A 21,012-nucleotide genomic window follows, 5' to 3' on the forward strand; every position below is an offset into this window, starting at 1 on the left:
TGACACCCCTGTTCTAAAGGGGACGGTCTCACTGCCCAGGGCCCATGGTAGTGTGCAGAGTTGAAGGCAGCAGCTCAGCCTCAAGGGTGAGTGGTCTCGGAGCACTTAAAACTACTTACAAACCATGATGGGTCCCTGGGTACCAGAAGGCTGCTGAGGATCCCCCTTGTCAACACAGAAAAGGAGGAAGGGACAAAAGCTGGAAGAAAGAAGCGGCACAACGGAGACCAGAACTGCAGAGCAATACTGATGCCCCTGAGAAGCCAGGCCAGTGGAGTTCAGGGGCTCAGAGCTGAACTTTAGAGTCAGGCAGACCTGAGCTGGAGTTCCGGTTCTGCCACTCCTGACCTGTGTCACCTTTGGCAGGTCACTTAACCTCTCCGTTCCTGTTTCCTCTTCCATGAAATGAGAATAATGATATGGACTTAAACAATACATGGAAAGCACTCTGTTTACCTGGCACACACTGTGCTTTCTATAAATGTTAGCTATTGTCATTATTGTAATTCAAAGACACTAATGACCCTGCTGTGAAGCAGCAGCCTGCAGAGCTGGCAGAAGCTGCAGAATCGGGATGTGAAGGGCCAGTTCTGTTGCTAGGTATCCAGCTCCCACAGCACCGTGAGAGAGTAAGCAAGCAAGTCAGTTTGGGATGGAACTCCTACCAACACGTTGCTGGTGTGTGGTCCTCTGACCTCCTGGCTTTTCCTTTTGACTGGCCCATGGGAAAAGAGTGAGACAGCAGATGTGGCTATGCCACAACTGCCACAGCTGCGGGCTTGAGTGGTGGCGGCCCAGCCGGAGCACAGGCCACACCCACAGCACAGCTGGAGGAGCCACCCAAGAAGCTGGGAGGCTACTGTCTGCGCCCAGCACACTCAGCACCCAGAGAAGGCCCAGGAGAGAACAGTCACCAAGACAGCAGTCACTCCCCTCATCCCAGAAAGGGCCGCAGTGAATTCTGCCCCTCTACCTAATCCCAGGCAGGATAAGCCCATGGTTAACCCTCTCTGGTTCTCTGACTCGACCACCCTTTGGAGAGAAGACAAAGAAGTAAGAAGTAGACCAGTTTACATCAGGTAGTCACAGGCCTAGCCCTTCTAACAGAACATCCCATCTCACCTGTGATTAAGCCAATAGTGATGTGACTACTCGGAGGGAGCAAAAGATTGAAAGAACCCCAGAGGTCACAGTTAACCAGAGCAGTCCCTAAGTTCCTGATACCTAGAATTCCCACGTCCCTCCATGCTAACGAATCCACATTCTCATTGAAGTGGGTGGGGCTAACAATCTCCTTTTCTATCTAAATGACCAGAGACAGGCATAGGAGGGGGAACTTGGGATGAGAATCTGAGGACATCCTGGAAGTGGACATTGAGACCTGAAATTGAAATTGGTGTGAGAAAATTTCATGTTTATAGCACTTAGTAGCAGTTAGTTGCTGTCCAATTTTCAGAGCATGTTGCCTGGTTGATCTAATTTCAAGACTAAAACTCCTTTTCTATCTTAGAGTCTTCAATAGCGGGCATGTCCAAAAATGCCAGATGTAGGTTTTGGAAGTCATCCTCCTGAATGTGGATTTGACTTCCCCACCCATTAGAACAGCCAAGTGGTATTTAAACCATGACAAGTGGCAGACCATCTCCTACTCAGTCCTTAGCATTAGTTATCATTTGTTGGTTTAGGAATACTGTAATAGAAATATTTAACAGTGTCATAATCACAACTTTATAACATCTGTTATTGTATATGAAATATTTTGCCATTCTCATGCTTCTTTTAAATCATGTTTTAACTCACAAATTATGATATAATAGGCACTGAAAAAATTTCCAAAGTAAAAACTAAATTTTTCAAGATATATTAATCCCAAAGCATAACACACAGTGAGCAGAAAACTGAAGATGACACCCTACTTCCTTGATGCCCTGTGGTTATCTTAAAATTTTTTCACATTTTAGAAGTACTTGGGTTTGAAAGAGAGACAACTTTTAGAAGTATTTGGGTTTGAAAGGGGGACAACTACACTGGTTTTTTCTGGTAGGCGGTAGCCCACACGATGGGAAATGCCCTCAGGGAAGTGAAGAGCAAAAGGCTGGAGGGGAAACTGGGTCGGTGGTGAAACTCCGAGAACAGAGCTTTCCTGAGCAGCGGGAAGTAGCTACGGAGAGCAGCCAGAGAGAAAGGGCGAGGACCAAAGAAAGAGAACACTGAAGCTCAGCAGGATACTGTAGAGAATGTTCTTCCACCTGGCTCAGTCCTTAGGGAATAAGAAACAATACAGTAGGCCTTGCTGACCACTTGCAGACCCTACCGGGGACACTGGACGGTGCCACGCTCGACATGTGCCACTCAGGCAGTCACGCCGCTCGGTGGAACGGTGAGTGATGGCGTTGTGCCAAACATGATGCCAGAACGAGGGTCACAAAGACGATTTACTTTAGCCTGTGGTCCTGTCTTTAAACAGGACTAAATCTAAACACGAATGTTTTAGTTTGCTTTGTTCTGTTGCTAAGTTACTCTGTATTGCACTTAGATTTTGGAATTGTTTTGCAGTTTGGTGTTTCCTAAAATCACAGTATGTATACAAGTGTCAAGCTTTTAGACAGATCTGTGTGCCACAAGTTAAATTTCATAAACTAGGAAATACAAATGTTATTTCCATATTATACAAATAATTGGCCTCGCATGGGGCATCAAATAATCTTTACAAGCTGGATGCTTAATACAGAATCACTTTAAAAATTCAAACCTATTATTTGTACTATAGCTTTAAACTCTGTGGATTTGTTTGGAATAGGCAAGTAACACACAGCTGACATAAATTTAGAAAGATAGTTTGTTGGTTGTGTTTTGTTTTAGGATTATAAGGTTTCCTGGCTCATTTCAAGCTTCACTTTAAACATTCACTTCCATTATTAACTCATGTGTTAATAATAAAGCAGGAGGAAATGAGAAAGTTAACAGCAACCGCACTGATGTGCACCAGAGCTGGCTAATTATGATGATTACTAGGGTTAACTGGCACATTAGTATGATTACAGTTATTTAATGCTGATATCGTATGATCTTCCTCCTAAGTAAAACTTTCAGGCTTAAAAAGCAGAACTTTCAATTGTGCACATTGGCGGCATCTTCCAAAGTGCTTCGCTGAATTCTGGATTTATTTTCAAATTAAAATGTCAAAATTATACATCTTATGCAGCGTATATCCACTTGGAAAATTTGATGGGAGTCCACCCCGCTGCCGGAGCCCCTAAGTCACCCTGAAGCGTGTGCACATGCATAATGTCTCAAGCCCATAGGGGGCTGCTGTACCATTCCATATTTACAGTATCACTTTAGGTTGCAAGATTATCATGCACCACACCCTAGTTTTTACAGAAGAAGAAACAAAGGCTTGAGTAAATTCAATGATATGATGAAATTTTTAGGAAGGTCAAGACCCAAATCCAGGTTAGAGGATTTTTTTTCTTTAGCAACCAGTATCAGCTTTCCCAAATTCAAGGTTACAGATTTACTTTAACTTACACCTTTTCCTAACTACATAAATGATTAAATATTAACTTCCCTTATGGAGCCTCTGAGTTTTAAACCTCAATTATTCTTTGAAGTAGCAAAGCAACTAGTAAGGAAGCCACATCCCATATACCAGTCCAGGTGAAGGTACTTGTGTAGAACAAAACATACACTTTCTTGGCCTCAGGCCCACAGAGGATCATGGCTCTCCCATGCTCATTTGTTAAAATGTCTACCACGACGTGTCAGTGGGTAGTTTATAGCGGGCGTCTTCTAAGCAAGTCACATCTAGATTTTTTATAACAGGTATAGATTTGGAAGGGTCAGATGAAATTAATTTTCAGATTTCAAGCCAGCTTAGGGAATCATAAGGGTTTGCCAAGAATGCAGCATATGAGAAGTGATATGATGTGGCCTGAACTTCAGCTACAATTAATCTAAATTAGAAATAATTCCCCTTCATAATGTTACACTTCATGCAGTGTTTTTACTGTGACCTTGACAGCAAATACTGCAAATGCTAGAGGAATTTACACAGAACACTTCTTGCCTGTCTATACTGGCAAGTTGGCATGAAAATAGAAGTCAGCGGTAAATTTTATTTGGACTCTAAGTGCACACGGGGCTGCTCTTCAACCTTGAGCTGGAACTCCGTCTAATCAATAAGTCTGCTTCTCATTTTTCCTTCCTCCCCGTTCCCTTTTGGCCATTGTCAGAATGTGTAAGTGCATCCGTTCATTCTCCTGAGAGATGAGAGGAGAAAATCATCTGATTTGCTACTCTGCTCCTAACGGCGAGGAAAAAGATGAGGAGACGGGGCTGAAACAAAAAGCCCACGTAACAATGTGTGATTTATTCATGTCATCTGGTCTTGTAAATACTACTTCTGTCTAACTGTCTGGCAGCACTTCGCAAATTTTCAGTTAGCAAATTTCAGAGATAAGATATAGCTTTTGATCAGATAGGCCCTTATCACAGGACCCCCATATTTTAGGACCTTAACTGCTTCTGGTCTTTAAATCTCAACTGTGTTCATTTCCTGCGGACAGGGTGCCCTGCATTCATCATGTTCTGCCTGCCCTCACTGTGCACACTTATTTCAGGATGCTCAGTTTATCGTGCCGGCATCAGTATATGGCTTTTGGAAGGGGTGGCACTCACATTTAATAAATATATTACTGAAAGGATCTGACGGAAAACTAAAATCATCTAGTTTGATTTTGAAATTGCTACAACCGGTAGCTCCTTGACCATGAAAATGGAATCATCACAAGGCAGTAGCGTCCTGCTGCTATATTTTGCTGCTCAACCGCCTGTGTTAGGGAGACTTAGCAGATTACAGTGGATTCAGTGAAGGCTGTCATTTTAAATACCATCCTAGATAGAACAGTAAAGCTTATTCAACGCAGAGAAAGTCCACTCTGGGGGGCTGCTGTCAATACAAATATGGCACATTGAGTTGGCAATAATGTCTCATGGAGAACAGAATAAACAGATAGTGCTTAATGGCTAGTTCCTTTGCACAGCAAATAATCCCTCTCCTTGCTGTCTCTGACAGGGCCGCGTCAGCTGTACGGGACGGCTGATGGTACAGGCTGTCAACCAAAGAGGTCGCAGTCCCCGCTCTCCCTCAGGCCATCCTCATGTCAGAAGGTATTTCAGTTGCTCCTTTCCACCAGTGTTACCACTGTCAATAATTTCAACACAAGTAAAATCATGGTGACCATAAAAGTCAGCTTCTTCTAAAAACAGAATGTGGACACAACCTATATACAGTGTGTGTATATATAGTGTACGGCTCCTTGATTAGGCTCCTTTGCAATTCAGAATGGGGGAGGGACCAAACACTTACTAAAGTGTGCTAAGCCTTCTCAAATACACCATCACTAGTGTGTTAAATAGGGCCCAATTTATACATGAAGAAATCAAGACTCAGCACCTTTAAATGGCAGGCACATTAATGAAAATGCTAGTAAATGCTACACAAATGTTCAACACCAAGAGCTGTATGGATTGACCATTATAAACTATTGCCACAAGGTTTCTTAAAATTGCCTAGCTTGCTGATGTTCATTTTTCAGTTACTTAGTTCAACACAGTTTATTTTAGAACATAATCTTATAAGTAAGATTTTTCATATTTTAAATGCTCGACAAGTATCTGCTAACAACAGAGTGCTTTTCCATTCCTAGTAGCCCTGAGTTGATGCAAGGATGCTGATGGAATAATAAGAGGCAGGGATAGGGAACGGATATTACTTCTTAGTAACATATCTGCACTTGAAAAATACAGTAAGTCAATCAGCCTGTCATCTTGGGTACCTATTTAGGTATTTTACAGACAGAGCATGTTCAAGTAGTCCTGACTGCAGAGGCTACAGATGTGCACACCTTTGGTGAAGAGAACAAATATGAAGTTAGGCTCCCAGAAGGTACCCAGGAAGAACTGACAACACCAAACAAATGGCGAGTCTACACTGCCTCCTGTGACCTGACCCACAGAGCCCTTGTTCAACATTTGGAGGACGATTCTGGCACCTAAGCACATGCAAACTGAATTCTAACTTACTTGCGCTGATGGCTGTTCACTGACTCCGCGGCCTGTATCAGTGCCTGTAACACACAGTTAGTAGCTCATCCATTCTCTTGTATTATTTTCTTCTGCTTTTTTATGGTCTTCAATATATTTAAGCTTTCCCATTTGCCATTGTCTCCTAGAAAAGCATTTAGTTCAAAAATTAGATCTGTACTTGTAGAAGAATAAATTATATAAAAAACCCAACAACCCTTAGCCTATTATACCAATCTCTCATCTGTTCCACTCTTACTTTTTCTAGTTAAGTGTTTTTAAACTTATCTTCTAATGATTACAAGAAGAATTTGCATTCACCATCTTGCTCTTTTCTTAAGTCTTCCCTGCCATTCCTTTAAAGTGTATTGCTCTCAAAGGTATCTCCGGCAACAAACCTAAAAATTAAGAGGCACACACAAAATCCGGGAGATCTGCACAATTTTATTTGAAAGCAAAAAATAAGTGTCTTTAAGTACATGGATAACCAATGTAAAAGAAAATCTGCCTTCATATGCAATTTGTTTTCCTGGTTAACGTGAAAAGGAATTTTGATTAGAAAGATATTAATTTTATAAAATAATAAGGACTTTTAATTTCTGATACATTTAAAATCACAGGGGAAAGTTACAGTAATTTCTGTTAAAAAAAAAAAAAAAAACCAGTGATGAAGTAATGAGCAACAGCTGCTGCAATTTCTCACGCAGCTTTAAAACACTTATTTAGGAAAAAACAGGTTAACACAGACTACACCCCATTGCCTCCCCTTTCCCCTTTTATGATTTATACTAGCTTTAAGGGTTAGAAGAGGAGAACTCTAAGATCTGCAATTAGCAGACTGTTACACTTATAATAAACTTCCAAAAGAGACAAGATTTTGCTTTGCTAACTTTTTTTATATGCAAACCTCAGGGGTAGAAATCGGGCTAAGGTACTGTATTATCACCCCATGTGTTATTAAAAAATAGATGACTAAGAACCGAAAAATAACTACTGTCCATCTCTCTGTCTTGTTCTAAGGCCTCGTTCCAGATCAAGGGACAGTGGGGATGAAAATGAACCAATCCAGGAGCGGTTCTTCAGGCCTCACTTCTTGCAGGCTCCTGGAGATCTGACTGTGCAAGAAGGAAAACTCTGCAGAATGGATTGCAAAGTAAGAGCTTGTTACTTTCCGTAACTCTGCTGTCTCCCTGCTCCTCATTGCCATTTCTCTTTAGTTTCTTCTGAGGAAATTATGGGAAGTATACATCTTTAAAATGTGTTCCAGCTTAAGAGAAGAAATCATCGGTGAAACCTAAGGGATGTCTATATATTGTTTTGAACCATTCTTTTCCTTTACTTGTAAATGCTTATTAAATATGTTCGTTACTTAGAACCCTATACTCCATACTGGAGTATATACCATACTCCAGAAACTCACTGGAAGGTTTTACCTTTTTTTTCATTTTGTTGAAGTAATAAATATATTAATTAGTCATATGTCCTAGTCGTTGATTAGTTGGGCTTCACTATTTATTCATACAAATTTTATATCCATAGATTGACTCTGACTTTTGTTCCTCCCATTTTCTATTTCTAGAAGAGTGAGAGCGACAGCCTTCTTTCACGCACTTTACAGCTAGGCTTCTTAACTCTGGGTATTCAGTTTTCACTGCAGGTGTGAACTCTGAAACTGAATACAAAAGTGCATGTGATACAGCTGTCATCAATCTGTCAAAAGAGCTGAAGGCCAAAAGTGTTTAAAAACTACTTTTTTTTTTTTTTTGCTCCATTTATTGGTCTTAAAATTTAGCTCTTAAGTATGGACAAGATTTTAAAAAATTATTTGGGCTCCCTCTGCTGGTTCTCTTTGGGACTGCAAAACATAATTAGGTGTTTAGAGGATTTGGGCATTGTTTTTTTTTACAAAAAGTAAATCTGGGCTTGTAGAAATGTATAAAAAGAATAAAAGGATCTATTTAAATTATGACATGATTATAATGACCCTAAATTCCTAAGATCAAGCTTTCTTTCCTCGCCCAACCAAAAAGGCTGGAATTGGTAAAGGGGTAGTAGAGTAGGACATTTTCCCCTTTGCCGTATGTGAATTATGGTCCACTGGCCCAGAGGCACCGCAAACTGGGTGGGCTGACAGTGCACAGTGTTTCGGGCATCTCTCCTACTAAACAGACTGTGGCCTCAGCAATACACGGTCCTGCTTGTCTGGGTTCTAACCTAGCATGTGAGAGAGGGCAGTGCCACTTCATTTCTAAGCTTGGGAAAGGCCCAGACCCTGACCGGAAGTATCCACTCCCTCCTCCGCCATTCCACTTCCAGGGACCTCTCGGCAGGTAAAGCAGTGTATATGGAGAGCTGGGGATAGCAGGTGGGCAGATGGGAGAACGTAAGAGATTGACCCTTCTCAGAAGCTAAGCTGCCAAACTACTGACGTTAGCTTCCAAAACCTCTTCATCTTTTAACCAGTAATTTAAATTTATGTAATATTTTCCTTTAAGTTCTCTAGACCTTTGCAACATTTGTGGGGAGGCATCTTTTAGGTATGTGATATAAATGAATATTACGCAGCAGGAATGGAATTTATGAGTTCTCTGGCTGATTTTGGCAGAGCTGGGTCTTCAAAACTATTGTTTTACAGTCCAGCTGACATCTTTTTGTAGGTTATTTCCCACTAGTAAATGTGGGGTGGAGTAAAAAGGCCTTCCTTAATGGCGCTTTTCTCCCCATTCAAAATCAAAGGCAAAGCTGTAAAGAGTTGACAGATGGCAACCATCCCTGCCCTTCACTGCACAACTTGTTACTCGCAATTAACTGTGCTTTTGTCTGATCTCTGATCAACACAACAGTCATGGTCTCAACATTTTATGATGCTTCCATTGTGATGCAAATTTGTTGATATGGCTTTCTGGGTAATTGTTCTTGTTAGTTTCAAGGATTATCAAATAACAGCAATAGCCCAACTTGCTGACGGATGCATTTACTCATGTCTCCATAACTATGGCAACTCTTTGATGAGAAGCTTCCTAGAGTGTGAACGCCAGCTGAGTATTTGTTATGGTTATTATGGTTGGACTTTTTTTTTTTCCAAAGAGCTCAGGGCCCTATGTGGAGATCAGCCCAGTAATCTTTATAACCCTTGGTGAGCTAAGATGATGATAAAAGTTTTTTTAATCCCCATTTCACATTTCTCAAGGTTGCTCTATAAGAAATGTTTAAAAGTGAGCCCATGAGTGCTCAGGAATCCACTGAAAGGTTTTAAGCAAAAGAATAACCAGAGCTGATACTAAAAGCTGTCTTCTGTACTACCAAAGGAGGAATTTATGCTAGCTTCTTAGGTGTTAATTCCATTGTCTTAATATTGGAGACATTTATATGCATCTTCTTTCTGTTTCAGGTCAGTGGGTTACCAACCCCAGATCTAACCTGGCAACTAGATGGAAAACCCATCCGCCCCGACAGTGCTCACAAGATGCTCGTCCGTGAGAACGGGGTGCACTCTCTGGTCATCGAGCCGGTCACGTCACGCGACGCCGGCATCTACACGTGCATAGCCACCAACCGAGCAGGACAGAACTCATTCAGCCTGGAGCTTGTGGTTGCAGGTAGGCTCAGCCGTGAACCCCTTCTCTCTCCAAGAAGGAACATCAGATTTAGAAATGTAAAGTGATTCTGCATTACTAACCAATAAATCCAACTGCTGAAAAAATAGATTGAGTCACCAAAAGAGCCAATTAGAATACATTCAAAGGATTAGCACACCAGAACATTCATTTTTCATCAGTGTAGCCATTAGTGTCTATCTTTCCTTTCTCCCACTAGCCTGGCGAAGAGAGAGGAGGACCTGGGCTTTTGTGGGTCATTCTCCTGGTGGGTGTTGGCCCTCAGCGGGATGTAAGGAAAGGGCAATGGCACCTGACACGTAAGAGTTCGCTTATGCATAGAGTTCTACAGCTAGAGCTAGCTTGTAAAGTAATGCAATGTACACTGATTTCAAAATCCAAACCTGTAAATATTTCACCACCCCCAATGGCATAGTCAAATTACACTCAGATTTTCTTTTTACTTGATTATACTGTTGGTTAAATGTTCTAAAAGTGGTGTGAGATGAAGTCTTACCCTTAGACAAGGACAGTGTATTTATGGAAAAGTCTGTACCATCCCTAGGAGTTGAGCATAACTAAAGATTCTGATATTCTCTCAAAAAAAAAAAAAAGAAACAATGTTTATTTGTCATACGTCTATTTGCAAAGCACCTCCTATCCATCATCTCAGTTAGTCTTCACAACAGCCCTATGAAATAATTACAGCAAAATTCCTTCCTAAGTGAGATCTGTTCCCACTTCCCCAAATAGCCTAGGCCAAGTAATCATGTAAAGTCCAATAAAAAAAAAAAAAAACAGCCCTCTCCATAATTCAGTGTCTTAGATCAGGGGTGTCAAACTCATTTTCTCCAGGGGCCACATCAGCCTTCGTGGTGGCCTTCAAAGGGCCGAATATAATTTCAACTCCTTAACAGTTAAGGAGTAGTTACATGTATACAGTCCTAAAATTATTTCGGCCTTTTGAAGGCAACTGCAAGGCTGATGTGGCCCCCGGTGAAAATAAGTTTGACACCCCTGCCTTAGACAGTCTTGGGTATTTGAAAATTTCGGGTAGAATATTTATCCTCTTCACCTGTCTCTCCCATGGCTGCTCTGCTTTGATGTATCTGTCACTCCAGAGGACAGGAAGCGGAGGAGGAAGGCATCTACCTTCAAATTCACTATGGGTAGCTCAGAAGAAAATAACTAAACCTTCTTCTCTGAAATTGTTTCCACCGCAGATCAAAGAAAACAATTTCCCATTGGATGGTAATATTAGAGTGCTATTAACAATCAGTTTTGAATTTTTCAGGCTAATGAAGGTATCCTTTTTTATGGGTTTCTTCCCTCAAGGTAACAAAGTTGTCTTTCCATAGCCCTTCAAGGAATACAAATTGGAACCTGTAATTTATAGGTAACTGTTCAAAGTTGCCAGTTTTTGATGGAGATGCCTTTCCTTTGTTTTTCCTTTCTTAAATCCTATGGTATTTGAGCCAGGGCTTCCAATGTTCAGAATCTTAATAGCAAACATTTCAGGTAGCAGGGAGAGGAGTCTTAAGTGGATCAAATTCCTAGAAACACTTGTCCTCCTCAGCGCCACTAGGTGGCAGTGGTTGGTAAAGGCTGTGCTCGCACAGTGTGAAGCCAGCCCAGATGCTAGCAGTGACTCAGGAGTCTCACGCAGCCTGCCAGGCATTCTGTGGAGCAGATGGCCAGTGGACTGTGTGGGCCTGTCAGGCCTGAATTAATTGAGGAAACAAATGAGTGGAATGAAGCATAGTAACCTTTCTTGGTAAAAGAATGATTTGGAGAGAGGCCTACCATCGTACCACCTGAAGTGAAAAATGGTATCATGAAATAAAACATCTATTTAAGCAATATTTCAAGAAGCTTCTGAATTCTTTGTAGTGCTCCCTTTGTCTACCACTGATAGACCATCCATCTCGTGTGTTCTTAGCTAAAGAAGCACACAAGCCCCCCGTGTTTACTGAGAAGCTGCAAAACACAGGAGTTGCAGATGGGTACCCAGTGCGACTGGAATGCCGTGTCTCAGGGGTGCCACCACCTCAGATATTTTGGAAGAAAGAAAATGAATCGCTCACACACAGCACTGACCGAGTGAGGTGAGAATACACAGTGACTTAACCTAACCCTACAAACACACAGCTTATATGGCAGGTAAATCTCTGTAAGAGTTATGCTACTGATGAGTTCAAAGATGACAAGCACTCTTTACCCTAATGTATGATTAAGCTTTTAGAAGAGCAGCTATAATGCTATGGGATGAAGCACATTCTAAATAATCTCATGGTGATTTTTTCTGTTTATCTTTGTATCTAAAAGAAAAAATGAATTCACTTGCTACAATGATGACAGAGAAACTACTCAGTGGTTTTGTAAAGGCAGATGCTTAACTAGAAATTGAGTGCACAGATTTATTCAACCTCTTGACGTCTGCCCTTCTCTCGCATTAACTTTAATGGGGCTGGCGGCCTCTCCAGAATCGGTATGACCCTATTATCGGCTACTCGCACCATTGTGTTTTTAATGATTTAATTAAAAATGATGCTTCGTGTCCAAAGCCACTTTTTAAACATTTAGAACCCTAACGACTTTCTCCTTTTCTCCAGCATGCACCAGGATAGTCATGGCTACATCTGCCTGCTCATTCAGGGGGCCACAAAGGAAGACGCCGGGTGGTACACAGTGTCAGCCAAGAACGAGGCCGGGATCGTGTCCTGCACTGCCAGACTGGACGTTTACAGTGAGTGCCACTTCCTCTGACTGCACTGGCTCATCAGCTTGTGAAAAATGGGACATCTGAACAGCAAGTCACACTACTGTTATTTACTCTTATAAACAACTGTAGTGGGGATTTTTAGCCAAATTTCATGTTGCTCTTTCTCTTTCTATTTATAGCTTCTCAACATTAATAGTGAACTACACGAGGAGAACAAATAATCAAGTATCATTCAGAAACTTTGCATTATTAGCAAACTGCATGTTGACTTCTGATGTTGGCTAGTCAGCTACGGCTTCCTTACCCGAGCATCCTTAGGCGTTAACAGCAGGCAAAGGCTTAACCACGTGTTTTCACATTACACTTGTTACTGTGTTTTGCAAATGACTGCCTTTTTAAAAATATTATAATCCTATCCCAGTCTTACTGCACTCTAAACGTGTGTAGCATCAATTCGGTAATGCATACTTTTGTGGCTTAGTGCTTTTCTAGTTAATATACCGTAAGCAGCTGAACAACAGGTTTGTGATTATTTGTGTGTTTGTGTACATGCACCCTAAATTTAATCACTTCTATTCAATTTACAAGCTCGTACAATAGCAATATGTGATCTATTGACATACAATATGTGATCTATTGACATAAAGAAAATCACTAGAAAAAATTAAGAACTTAAATCTTCTTGAATAAGAACTTTGTGAGGTATCTCAGAAAATGAGTGACCCCAAACTTCCCTATCACCCCATTCCTTTTCTGTTGACCAGTGTTAAAAGGTCCCTCCAGAACATCCACGTTTTCTAATTCTTGTGGCATTCATCCATTATGAGCCCTGAAGATTACAAAAGGTGGGAGGTGAATTAGGAAGCTCAGACACTGTTTCAGAGGATTTCTTGTGCTGAAGCACATATTTGCTTTTGAATAAAGATTAACTATACTCTGTCTTTATTATCTAGCTACTACAGTCCCACTACCCTGTGGAGAAAATAAACCTGCAACATATGAGTAAAATGTAAAACCCTCCTTGAGTTGTAGGGCCCCTCCATGGATGTGTTCACACATTCATAAAGAACAAGTGCCTGGTGTGTGTCAAGACACATTCTGTATTTACTTGGAACACCTAAGGGCTGGCCAATAATCTCGGTTAAAACATCCTGTTTTTCTCTCTTTTGTAGCCCAGTGGCATCAGCAGCCACAGAGCACCAAGCCAAAAAAAGTGCGCCCCTCAGCCAGTCGCTATGCAGCACTTTCGGACCAGGGACTAGACATCAAAGCAGCGTTCCAGCCTGAAGCCAGCCCGTCCCACCTGACCCTGAACTCCGGCCTGGTAGAAAGTGAGGACCTGTAATCCGACATCCTCGTTAAAGCTCAAACACTGAAACAGCCTTGCCTTGACCAACATATTCCTTTGTCACACCATGTAAAAGGCAAAAATATATGTTTGACTGTAAGAGATAAAGAAAAACACATTTTTCTTACTTGATATACCAAACTTAGAGTTGAAGTAGGAGATGCTAATAGAAATGTACACATTGCGCAGAAACGTCACATTCGTCATCCCGTTTAAAACTTCTGAGCTGCTGTCATTGAAGCGGTTGAGATGCCGGAGTGCTGCAGGAGACCGGTGTTCAAAGGTGACCGCAATCTGTATTCTCAAAAGTGCCTTTACACACTAGCATCAGGTGCTGCACAGCATGAGCGTGCGGAATACTTAACACGAGGCCGTTCTACCACAGAAAACACTAAAATGATTCTTACGTGGCAGTATATTCAGACGGTTACAGCGAACCAAGTGCAATACGTAAGGATGAAAAAGGAAGAGGAAAGTAACTCCAAAGTGAAAAGGAAATCCAAGTAAATGCCTTGCTGTTGCAAATGGCTTTATAGTAAATCATAAGGAAGGAACTACTTGCCTTAAACTTTCATAATGATAGCAAGAGTTCTCTAACAAGAGTAATACCTTAGTTCTTAACCTTTTTTTCTTTATGTGTTGTATTTTCTTTTCATGCTACCTTGGTAGAAAGCTTATTTACAAACCATATTCAAAGGCTAATTTAAATATAAATAATATAAAGTATTCTGAATAGAGCAGAAATATATTCCAGTCCATTCCAGGAACGGCATCCAAACCACCCAAACGACCAAGGCATACACAATCTGGAGGAAACAGGGGTTTGGAAGCAGTAGAGAAGAGTGAAGGAAAATGCTACCAGCATACTTACTACATTGTATTCATTTAGATAAAAGTAGAGGCAGCGGGAGACATGTGAAAGGCCGGGCTTTTCTTCGGTTTTCTTGAAAATTAACCTAACACTGTGATTCACCAGTCAGGGAGTCTAGGGTCGGCTGGAAGTGGGGCACGTGTGCTGTGGAAACTCTGGTGTGTCTGAGGCTGGTGTAGTAGCTGCAGATTTTAGATGTTCAGAGCAAGTTGGACGTGGACTGAGACGGCACGGCTGGCACGAGGGAGGCGCTGCCTGCGGCGTGCAGTCCCCTTGAGGGAAACGCAGACTTAGAGACAGAAACAGGTCTGTGCCGTGATGTCTTTTCAATGGCACCAAGATACAGTGACTGGAACATGTCAGTTCGCGTCCCTGCTGCCGTGAAACCTTACTTTCGGAAGGTGCTGTGTTCTGAGTAGTGTATAAAGGTAGCTCAGCAAAGACTGACTTTTAAACGCGTATGACTCTGCATCAGCTAGACTGAGTTGATTCTGACCAGACTTGATGGTTTTAAGTCGGAACCAATAAACTTTAAAACAATTTGGCCTAATATTATAAAACATGAGGCTTCAATGGTACTTTGCTATGAAAAGAAAACACTGTATTCCTTAGGCAAAACACATATATCTTTCATTATTTATAATAAAATGTTGAACTCTTCTTAGCTCAGTTATTCAATATGTAGTATTTTTAAAGTAATTTTATACCTGTGTACCACCCCATATATTTCATATTACTGCTTCACATGTACAGCTTTCTACGTCCTTGTAAGAACACCAACCAACCAGGTTTGAAATGATGAATAGGCTTGAGCACTGGGCGGCAGATGCACTATGCGAAGTGGTGTAAGTGGCTTTGGCCACAGTTCTATGCATTACTCATGTGGAATTTAAGATACCACACAAAGTCCCTCGTGGACCTATCTATATTGTAGTATTATGACTTACGTCATATCTTTCTTGCCAAATTTCTCTGAATGAAACTGTTTTGCTAATTTGCTGGGTTTGGGATTAAGTAGCATTATTTTGCCACCTTTTATGTTGTATTTATAAAAAAAAAAGTACTATCATACTACTTTGGATTGTTGTGCTGGTGTAATGTGGATTTAACATCAATAAATATTTAACAAATAACACTTGCAAGTTTGTGAAGCAAAAAATTCAGTTGTTTCAGTTTCTTATCACTGCAGAAATAAATTAGTACAAACAGAGGCTTAAAACAATACCTATTTCGTAGCTCACAGACCTGTCGGATTCTCTGCTTAAGGTCTTACAAGGCTAAAATCAGTGTGTCTGCTAAACTGTTCTCATCTGGAGGCCACTCAGCTCCTCCAGGCCACCTGCACCCTAAGCTACCTTCAAACTCAGCAATGAGCAACCCCCGCCCCCATGAAAAATCCTTCCCACTCTGTGAATCTCGGGTCAGCCGTCCCTTTTCAGAGATCACCTGAGGTCAAGCCCACTCAGATAATCTCTCTTATATCACTGGATTTGGGACCTAATTACACTTGCAAAATCGCTTCAAAGCAATGAAGAGAAGGTGTGTGCACAGCAGGAGGTGGGAGATCATGGGAAAACCTTCTTACAATTCTGGCAAGCACATCAGTTTATTACATGTATGCATGTAAGTGATATTGGTGCATGTGATGGCCCAGCAAAAGTATGCTGTGACCTCATACTATATCCCCGCCCTGAGACATTAAATATGCAGCATGCTGGCTCAAGATGGCAACACAGGAGAAGCCTCAACATACCAAATCTACAACTACCTACAGAACAATTTCCTCTGAAAGGAACCCAAAATCTAGCTGAGTGACTCAAATACACTGGTCAGAAGAGGAAAAAACGCACACTGAAACAGGCAGGAGAGGCTGAGACACAACCCTGCCAAGAACCCGCCCTCAGGCAAAGCAGCCCACAATTGGGAGGGAAGTCACAACCCCAGGCTTCTCCCTTAGGAGTAAAGGGGTCTGAACCACACATCGAGCATGCAACTTTTAAGACCTGCAAATGAAAAGCACCCTCAAAACATCTCAAAATCCAGTTGGAATTGCATCCAAGAGACCCACAAGGCTCTCGCAGTCTGAGAAACAGTTTTAAAGGGCTCGCAGGCACAGGCTTGCCAACTTGGGGCCCAGAGCAGAGACAGCTGACTGCCCAGTCTTTCTGTGAAAGAGGCCCATGTGCTTATCTTAAAGGATCAGCCTGAACTGTGGGCATCTTATTTAACACACCTGGGGGCCTCGCTATCGGTGTGGCCTAAGGGGCAGGCTTCTAATGAAACACATCTGAAAGCCAAGGGTAATCATCTCTAGAGATCTCAGAGAGCAGGTGCTGTCTTCTCGCGTTCCCTCTGCCTTGCTCAGGGGTCACTGATATTCCAGAAAAAGCTTGTGCACCCATCTGAAGCAGCCACCCAGAAGACACCGCTTGATTGCCTGGCTCTGGTATCCAGCAGGGCTTATGTTTGTGGGTCCCATAGGACTGTGACGGAAAAGCAGTTCTTAATCAACTACCCCCGCCCCAGGGCATGCCATACAGTCAGCAGACTGAAAAATAGTCCGAAGTCTTCCCACGGAAGGAAAACTAGCTTCTCTTCATAGCTGTGGCCTAAGGGTCAGGCTTTTAATTCAACACACATCTAGGCACTGACTACAGCCCTCTCCAGAAATGGGAAGGCCAGCAGGCACCAGCTTGGTGCTCTCACTCTGCCCAGCCCCAGGGCACCCCTGTCTCCATGAAAGGAGCTATGTACACATCTGGCACCCCAGTTTTTGTGGCTGCTGCCCAGAGGACACATCCCTTGATGGCCTGACTCTGGTGGCCAGTGGGCTTGTGTTCATAGGTTCAACTCAACGACAGCAAACAAAGAGCTCTTAACTGGCTATAACCCGCCAGGGCTCAACATGGAGGGAGAAGACAGATATGCCCTTCTCTACTTTAAAAACTGCTGCCTGAGCATCTGGCTTCCCACCAGCCTGAGTCTAGGCGCTGACTGAGGTCCTGCCCATTGGGACATGGACAAGTATTGGCACGCTCTCAACTACTGGGAACCGCCATGACTAAGGCCAGTTATCTGGACAATTGCAACGGCTTGAGAGACAACCAACAGCCTGGACAGGATTGAACAAGAAGGTCCATCTCCTGCATGAGGCCACTCCTTCAAGACTGGGAGAGGTGACTATGTTACCTTAGAGAAACATACTGAGTATAAAGGAAAATGAAGAAACAAAGGAATCCATTCCAAATGAAAGAAGATAAAAACTAGGAAAAAGACAATGAAATGGAGGTAAGTGATTTAGCTGATAAAGAATTAAAAATAATGGTCAGAAAGATGCTCACAGAGCTTGGAGGAAAATGCATAAAATAAGCAAAGCAAGAATTTCACCAGAGCCATTACAAAATAAAAGTCACAGAGCTGAAGAATACAATAACTGCACTGAAAAATGCAATACAGGGGTTCAACAGTGAACTGACGAAGCAGAAGAAGGAACAACAGGAAACTCACAGACAGGGCAGGAAACTAACCAATTAGAAAAACAAAAAGAAAAATGAGAGTAAAGATAGCTGAAGGGACTCATGGGACACCAAGTGAGCCAACATTCACATTATAGGGGTCCCAAACGGTGGAGAGAGAGAGAGCAAGACAGAAAACATATTTGAAGAAATAATGGATGAAACTTTCCCTATCCTGGGCAAGAAAACAGACACCCAGATGCAGGAAGCCCAGAGAATTCTAAAACAGATGAACCCAGAGACTCACACCAAGACACATTAAAATGTCAAAAGTTAAAGACGGAAAGAAAATCACTTACAAAGCCAATGTGAAGGGTAAAAGATAAAAGGAGTCAAAACAACTACAATAATTAGTTAAGGAATAGTCAAAACAAAAAGCTGTGAATTATGACATCAAAAACATAAAATGAGCAGGGGAGAGTAAGAGCTGTCCTGTTATAAAAATCTACACGCAGCACTGCTCTGAGAACAAGCGTTCACTCTCTGAGATGTGCCCAGAGGTACAGATCAGAGTCAGCGCTCTCTGAACAAACCAGAAACCACACTGCTCATATCGCGTATGTTCTCCCTCAAGATAAATAAGTTCATCTTGAAAACAGGACTTGAAAAATAAGGCTCGGAAAGCACATTATTAAAAGTAGAAAAGACCAGAGTACAACACATAATGCTTCCAGCACTAGGAAGACTCCAGACCCAATGAGCCCGAAGCATTCCTATCAGGAATGGGGATAACATTTACTAAGCGCCTACTATGTGCCAGGCACTAATACTAGTACATAATGCTATTTTATTTAATCCTTACAATTCTAAGAATTGTAGTCTCTATTACAGATGAGAAAACAGGCTCAAAGAATGGACGTAATTGGCCAAAATCACGGTCAATTGGTTACAGATTTAGAACTTGAAACCAGGATTTTCTGGCTCCACAAGCCACATCTTGCCACTAACCTCACTGTAAGAGATGTGAAACACGCTGTTAAACACCAGGGCTTAAACAGGTATGAAAGGACACTAATGATGAGTGACAGAATCACCTTTCGGAAGGCGAGCAGTTCGTCTCAGAGGCCACTCAATTTCAATAAGGCACACACAAACACAGTCCCTGTCACACCCCTGGGAAGTGGGGGAGGTACTAATTTCAAATACACCCACACAAACTTAGATGAATAAGTTAGCTAAAATATTTTAAAGGTAAGGCATAGATTACTATCCCTGTCAGGCAGGCAGGAACTGTCCCTTAGTGATAGTCTGAACACCCACACCAGCACCATTCGCTTGAGGCCCGCGTCGCCCAAAAACTTTCAGAGAAAGAACCTAATGCTACACATTTCTACTTAGATTAAACTAAAAGTAATTCTATTTACTGTTTTACATAATTTAGAGGCTTCTATTTACAAGACTAAATAATCAGTTTGGCTGAGTGGTTAACTGTCACGCTAGACGACACACGACCTGTTACCACAGACGATTAAACTGACGTCGTGCCCACCAGTGCAGACAGAAGGAAGCTTCGTCCTCCAGACGCTGTGCCCCGAGCTGAGTTCTCACCCAAAATTTAAAAATCTACCCCCAGCGTTACCATTCTCCTTTTCTCTTTTATCAACTTTACTGAGATGTAACTTAGTCTTTTAAAGTGGACAGTTTAATTTTTCAGACATATACACCCATGAAGCCACCCTACAGTCAAGACACAAATTGTTTTCATCACCCCTAAAAGCCTCCCAACGCCCCTCTGTATTCTCTCCCTCCAGCCAGCCCCGGGCCAGGCAACTACACATAGGTTTTCTGTCACTTTAGAACCGTTTGCACTTTCTAAAGTTTCATGTAACTACAGGCACACAGCATGAACTCAAATTCTGAGCCTGGCTTCTTTCACTAAGCTTATTTTGAAATTCACCCAAGTGTATCAGTAATTATTTCTTTGTATTGATGAGCAGTATTACATTGTACAGATTGGCTACTTTTTCTCTGTCCATTCTCTCATTAATGTGTGTGTGATTGCTTACAATTTCAGCTGTCATACGTCAGGCAGCTGTGAAAAGCACTGCCCAAGTTCTTGTGTGGACGCCCATTTGTGATCACACTGGGCAAGTATCTCGGAGCACAGTGGCTTAGTTGTATGACAGACACATATTTAACTTTTAAAGATACTACTAAACAGTTTTTCAAAGAATTTTAACATTTACATTCTCACCAGCAGCATATGAGTTTTGACTGCTCCGTGTCCTCAACGACAACTGGTTTTAGCTTTCTTTGCCAGAGTAGCCACTCTAGTGGGAATGTAACTGTATCGCACTGTGGTTTTAATTTGGACTTTCCTGATCACTAAAGCTACTGAGCATCGTTTCGTGTTTTTATGGTTATTCATTTATCTCCTCTTATAAAATCAAATCACAATCCTCCTGTCTAATCAAATCTTTTGGCCATTTTATTTAATTGTCTCATTACTTAGTTGTAACAGCTTCTTTTATTTACATATATGGCCTGGATACAAGTCCTTTTTCATATATGGATGAAATACATCCTTTCCATTTCCCTGTGCCTTCCAAAAAGCAAAAATTCTTGATTTTAATAAACCCAATTTACCAATTTTTTTCTGTATAATTTTTGTTTTTTGTGTCCTAAGTAATCTTTGCTTAACTCAAGGTCACAATGTTTTTTCCTATACTTTCTTCTAGAAGTTTCTTAGTTTTTATACTTATACATTTCAAATTAAATTTCATGTATGAAGAAGGAATCAAGGTTCATTTTTCTACCACTGACTATACAGTTGTTCTAGCATCGTTTGCCGAAGGCCTTTCCTTTCTTCAGTGAATTGCCTTGGTAATCAACTGATATCCATGAGTGGGTTTTCTCTTCAGTTCCACTGACCC

The 21,012-nt window shown here is 41.7% G+C and overlaps 2 protein-coding genes across 9 annotated transcripts in view; one reads left to right on the forward strand and one right to left on the reverse strand.

The window, feature by feature from the left end:
* The window catches only part of PALLD (palladin, cytoskeletal associated protein), a 344,806-nt gene extending 330,948 nt beyond the window's left edge, over positions 1 to 13,858 (forward strand). For all 5 annotated transcript variants that reach the window (XM_045202765.2, XM_045202767.2, XM_071219166.1 and 2 more), the window contains 6 exons: positions 5,078 to 5,172; positions 7,108 to 7,240; positions 9,479 to 9,686; positions 11,623 to 11,788; positions 12,296 to 12,429; positions 13,578 to 13,858. In XM_045202765.2, the coding sequence (XP_045058700.2) occupies positions 5,078 to 5,172; positions 7,108 to 7,240; positions 9,479 to 9,686; positions 11,623 to 11,788; positions 12,296 to 12,429; positions 13,578 to 13,750 (909 nt within the window). In that variant the 3' untranslated portion in view covers positions 13,751 to 13,858. The remainder of the gene's footprint in view (positions 1 to 5,077; positions 5,173 to 7,107; positions 7,241 to 9,478; positions 9,687 to 11,622; positions 11,789 to 12,295; positions 12,430 to 13,577) is intronic.
* CBR4 (carbonyl reductase 4) overlaps positions 1 to 21,012 on the reverse strand; it is an 88,671-nt gene that overhangs the window by 46,832 nt on the left and 20,827 nt on the right. The window contains exon 5 of one of the 4 annotated variants that reach the window (XM_045202771.3): positions 6,116 to 6,232. The exons of the other annotated variants lie outside the window; for them this stretch is intronic. Within the exon in view, the coding sequence (XP_045058706.1) occupies positions 6,153 to 6,232 (80 nt within the window). The 3' untranslated portion in view covers positions 6,116 to 6,152. Of the gene's footprint in view, positions 1 to 6,115; positions 6,233 to 21,012 lie in introns of those variants that run through there. 4 annotated transcript variants of the gene reach the window in all.

Source organism: Desmodus rotundus, chromosome 9 (assembly GCF_022682495.2).
Source record: "Desmodus rotundus isolate HL8 chromosome 9, HLdesRot8A.1, whole genome shotgun sequence".
NCBI lineage: Eukaryota > Metazoa > Chordata > Mammalia > Chiroptera > Phyllostomidae > Desmodus > Desmodus rotundus.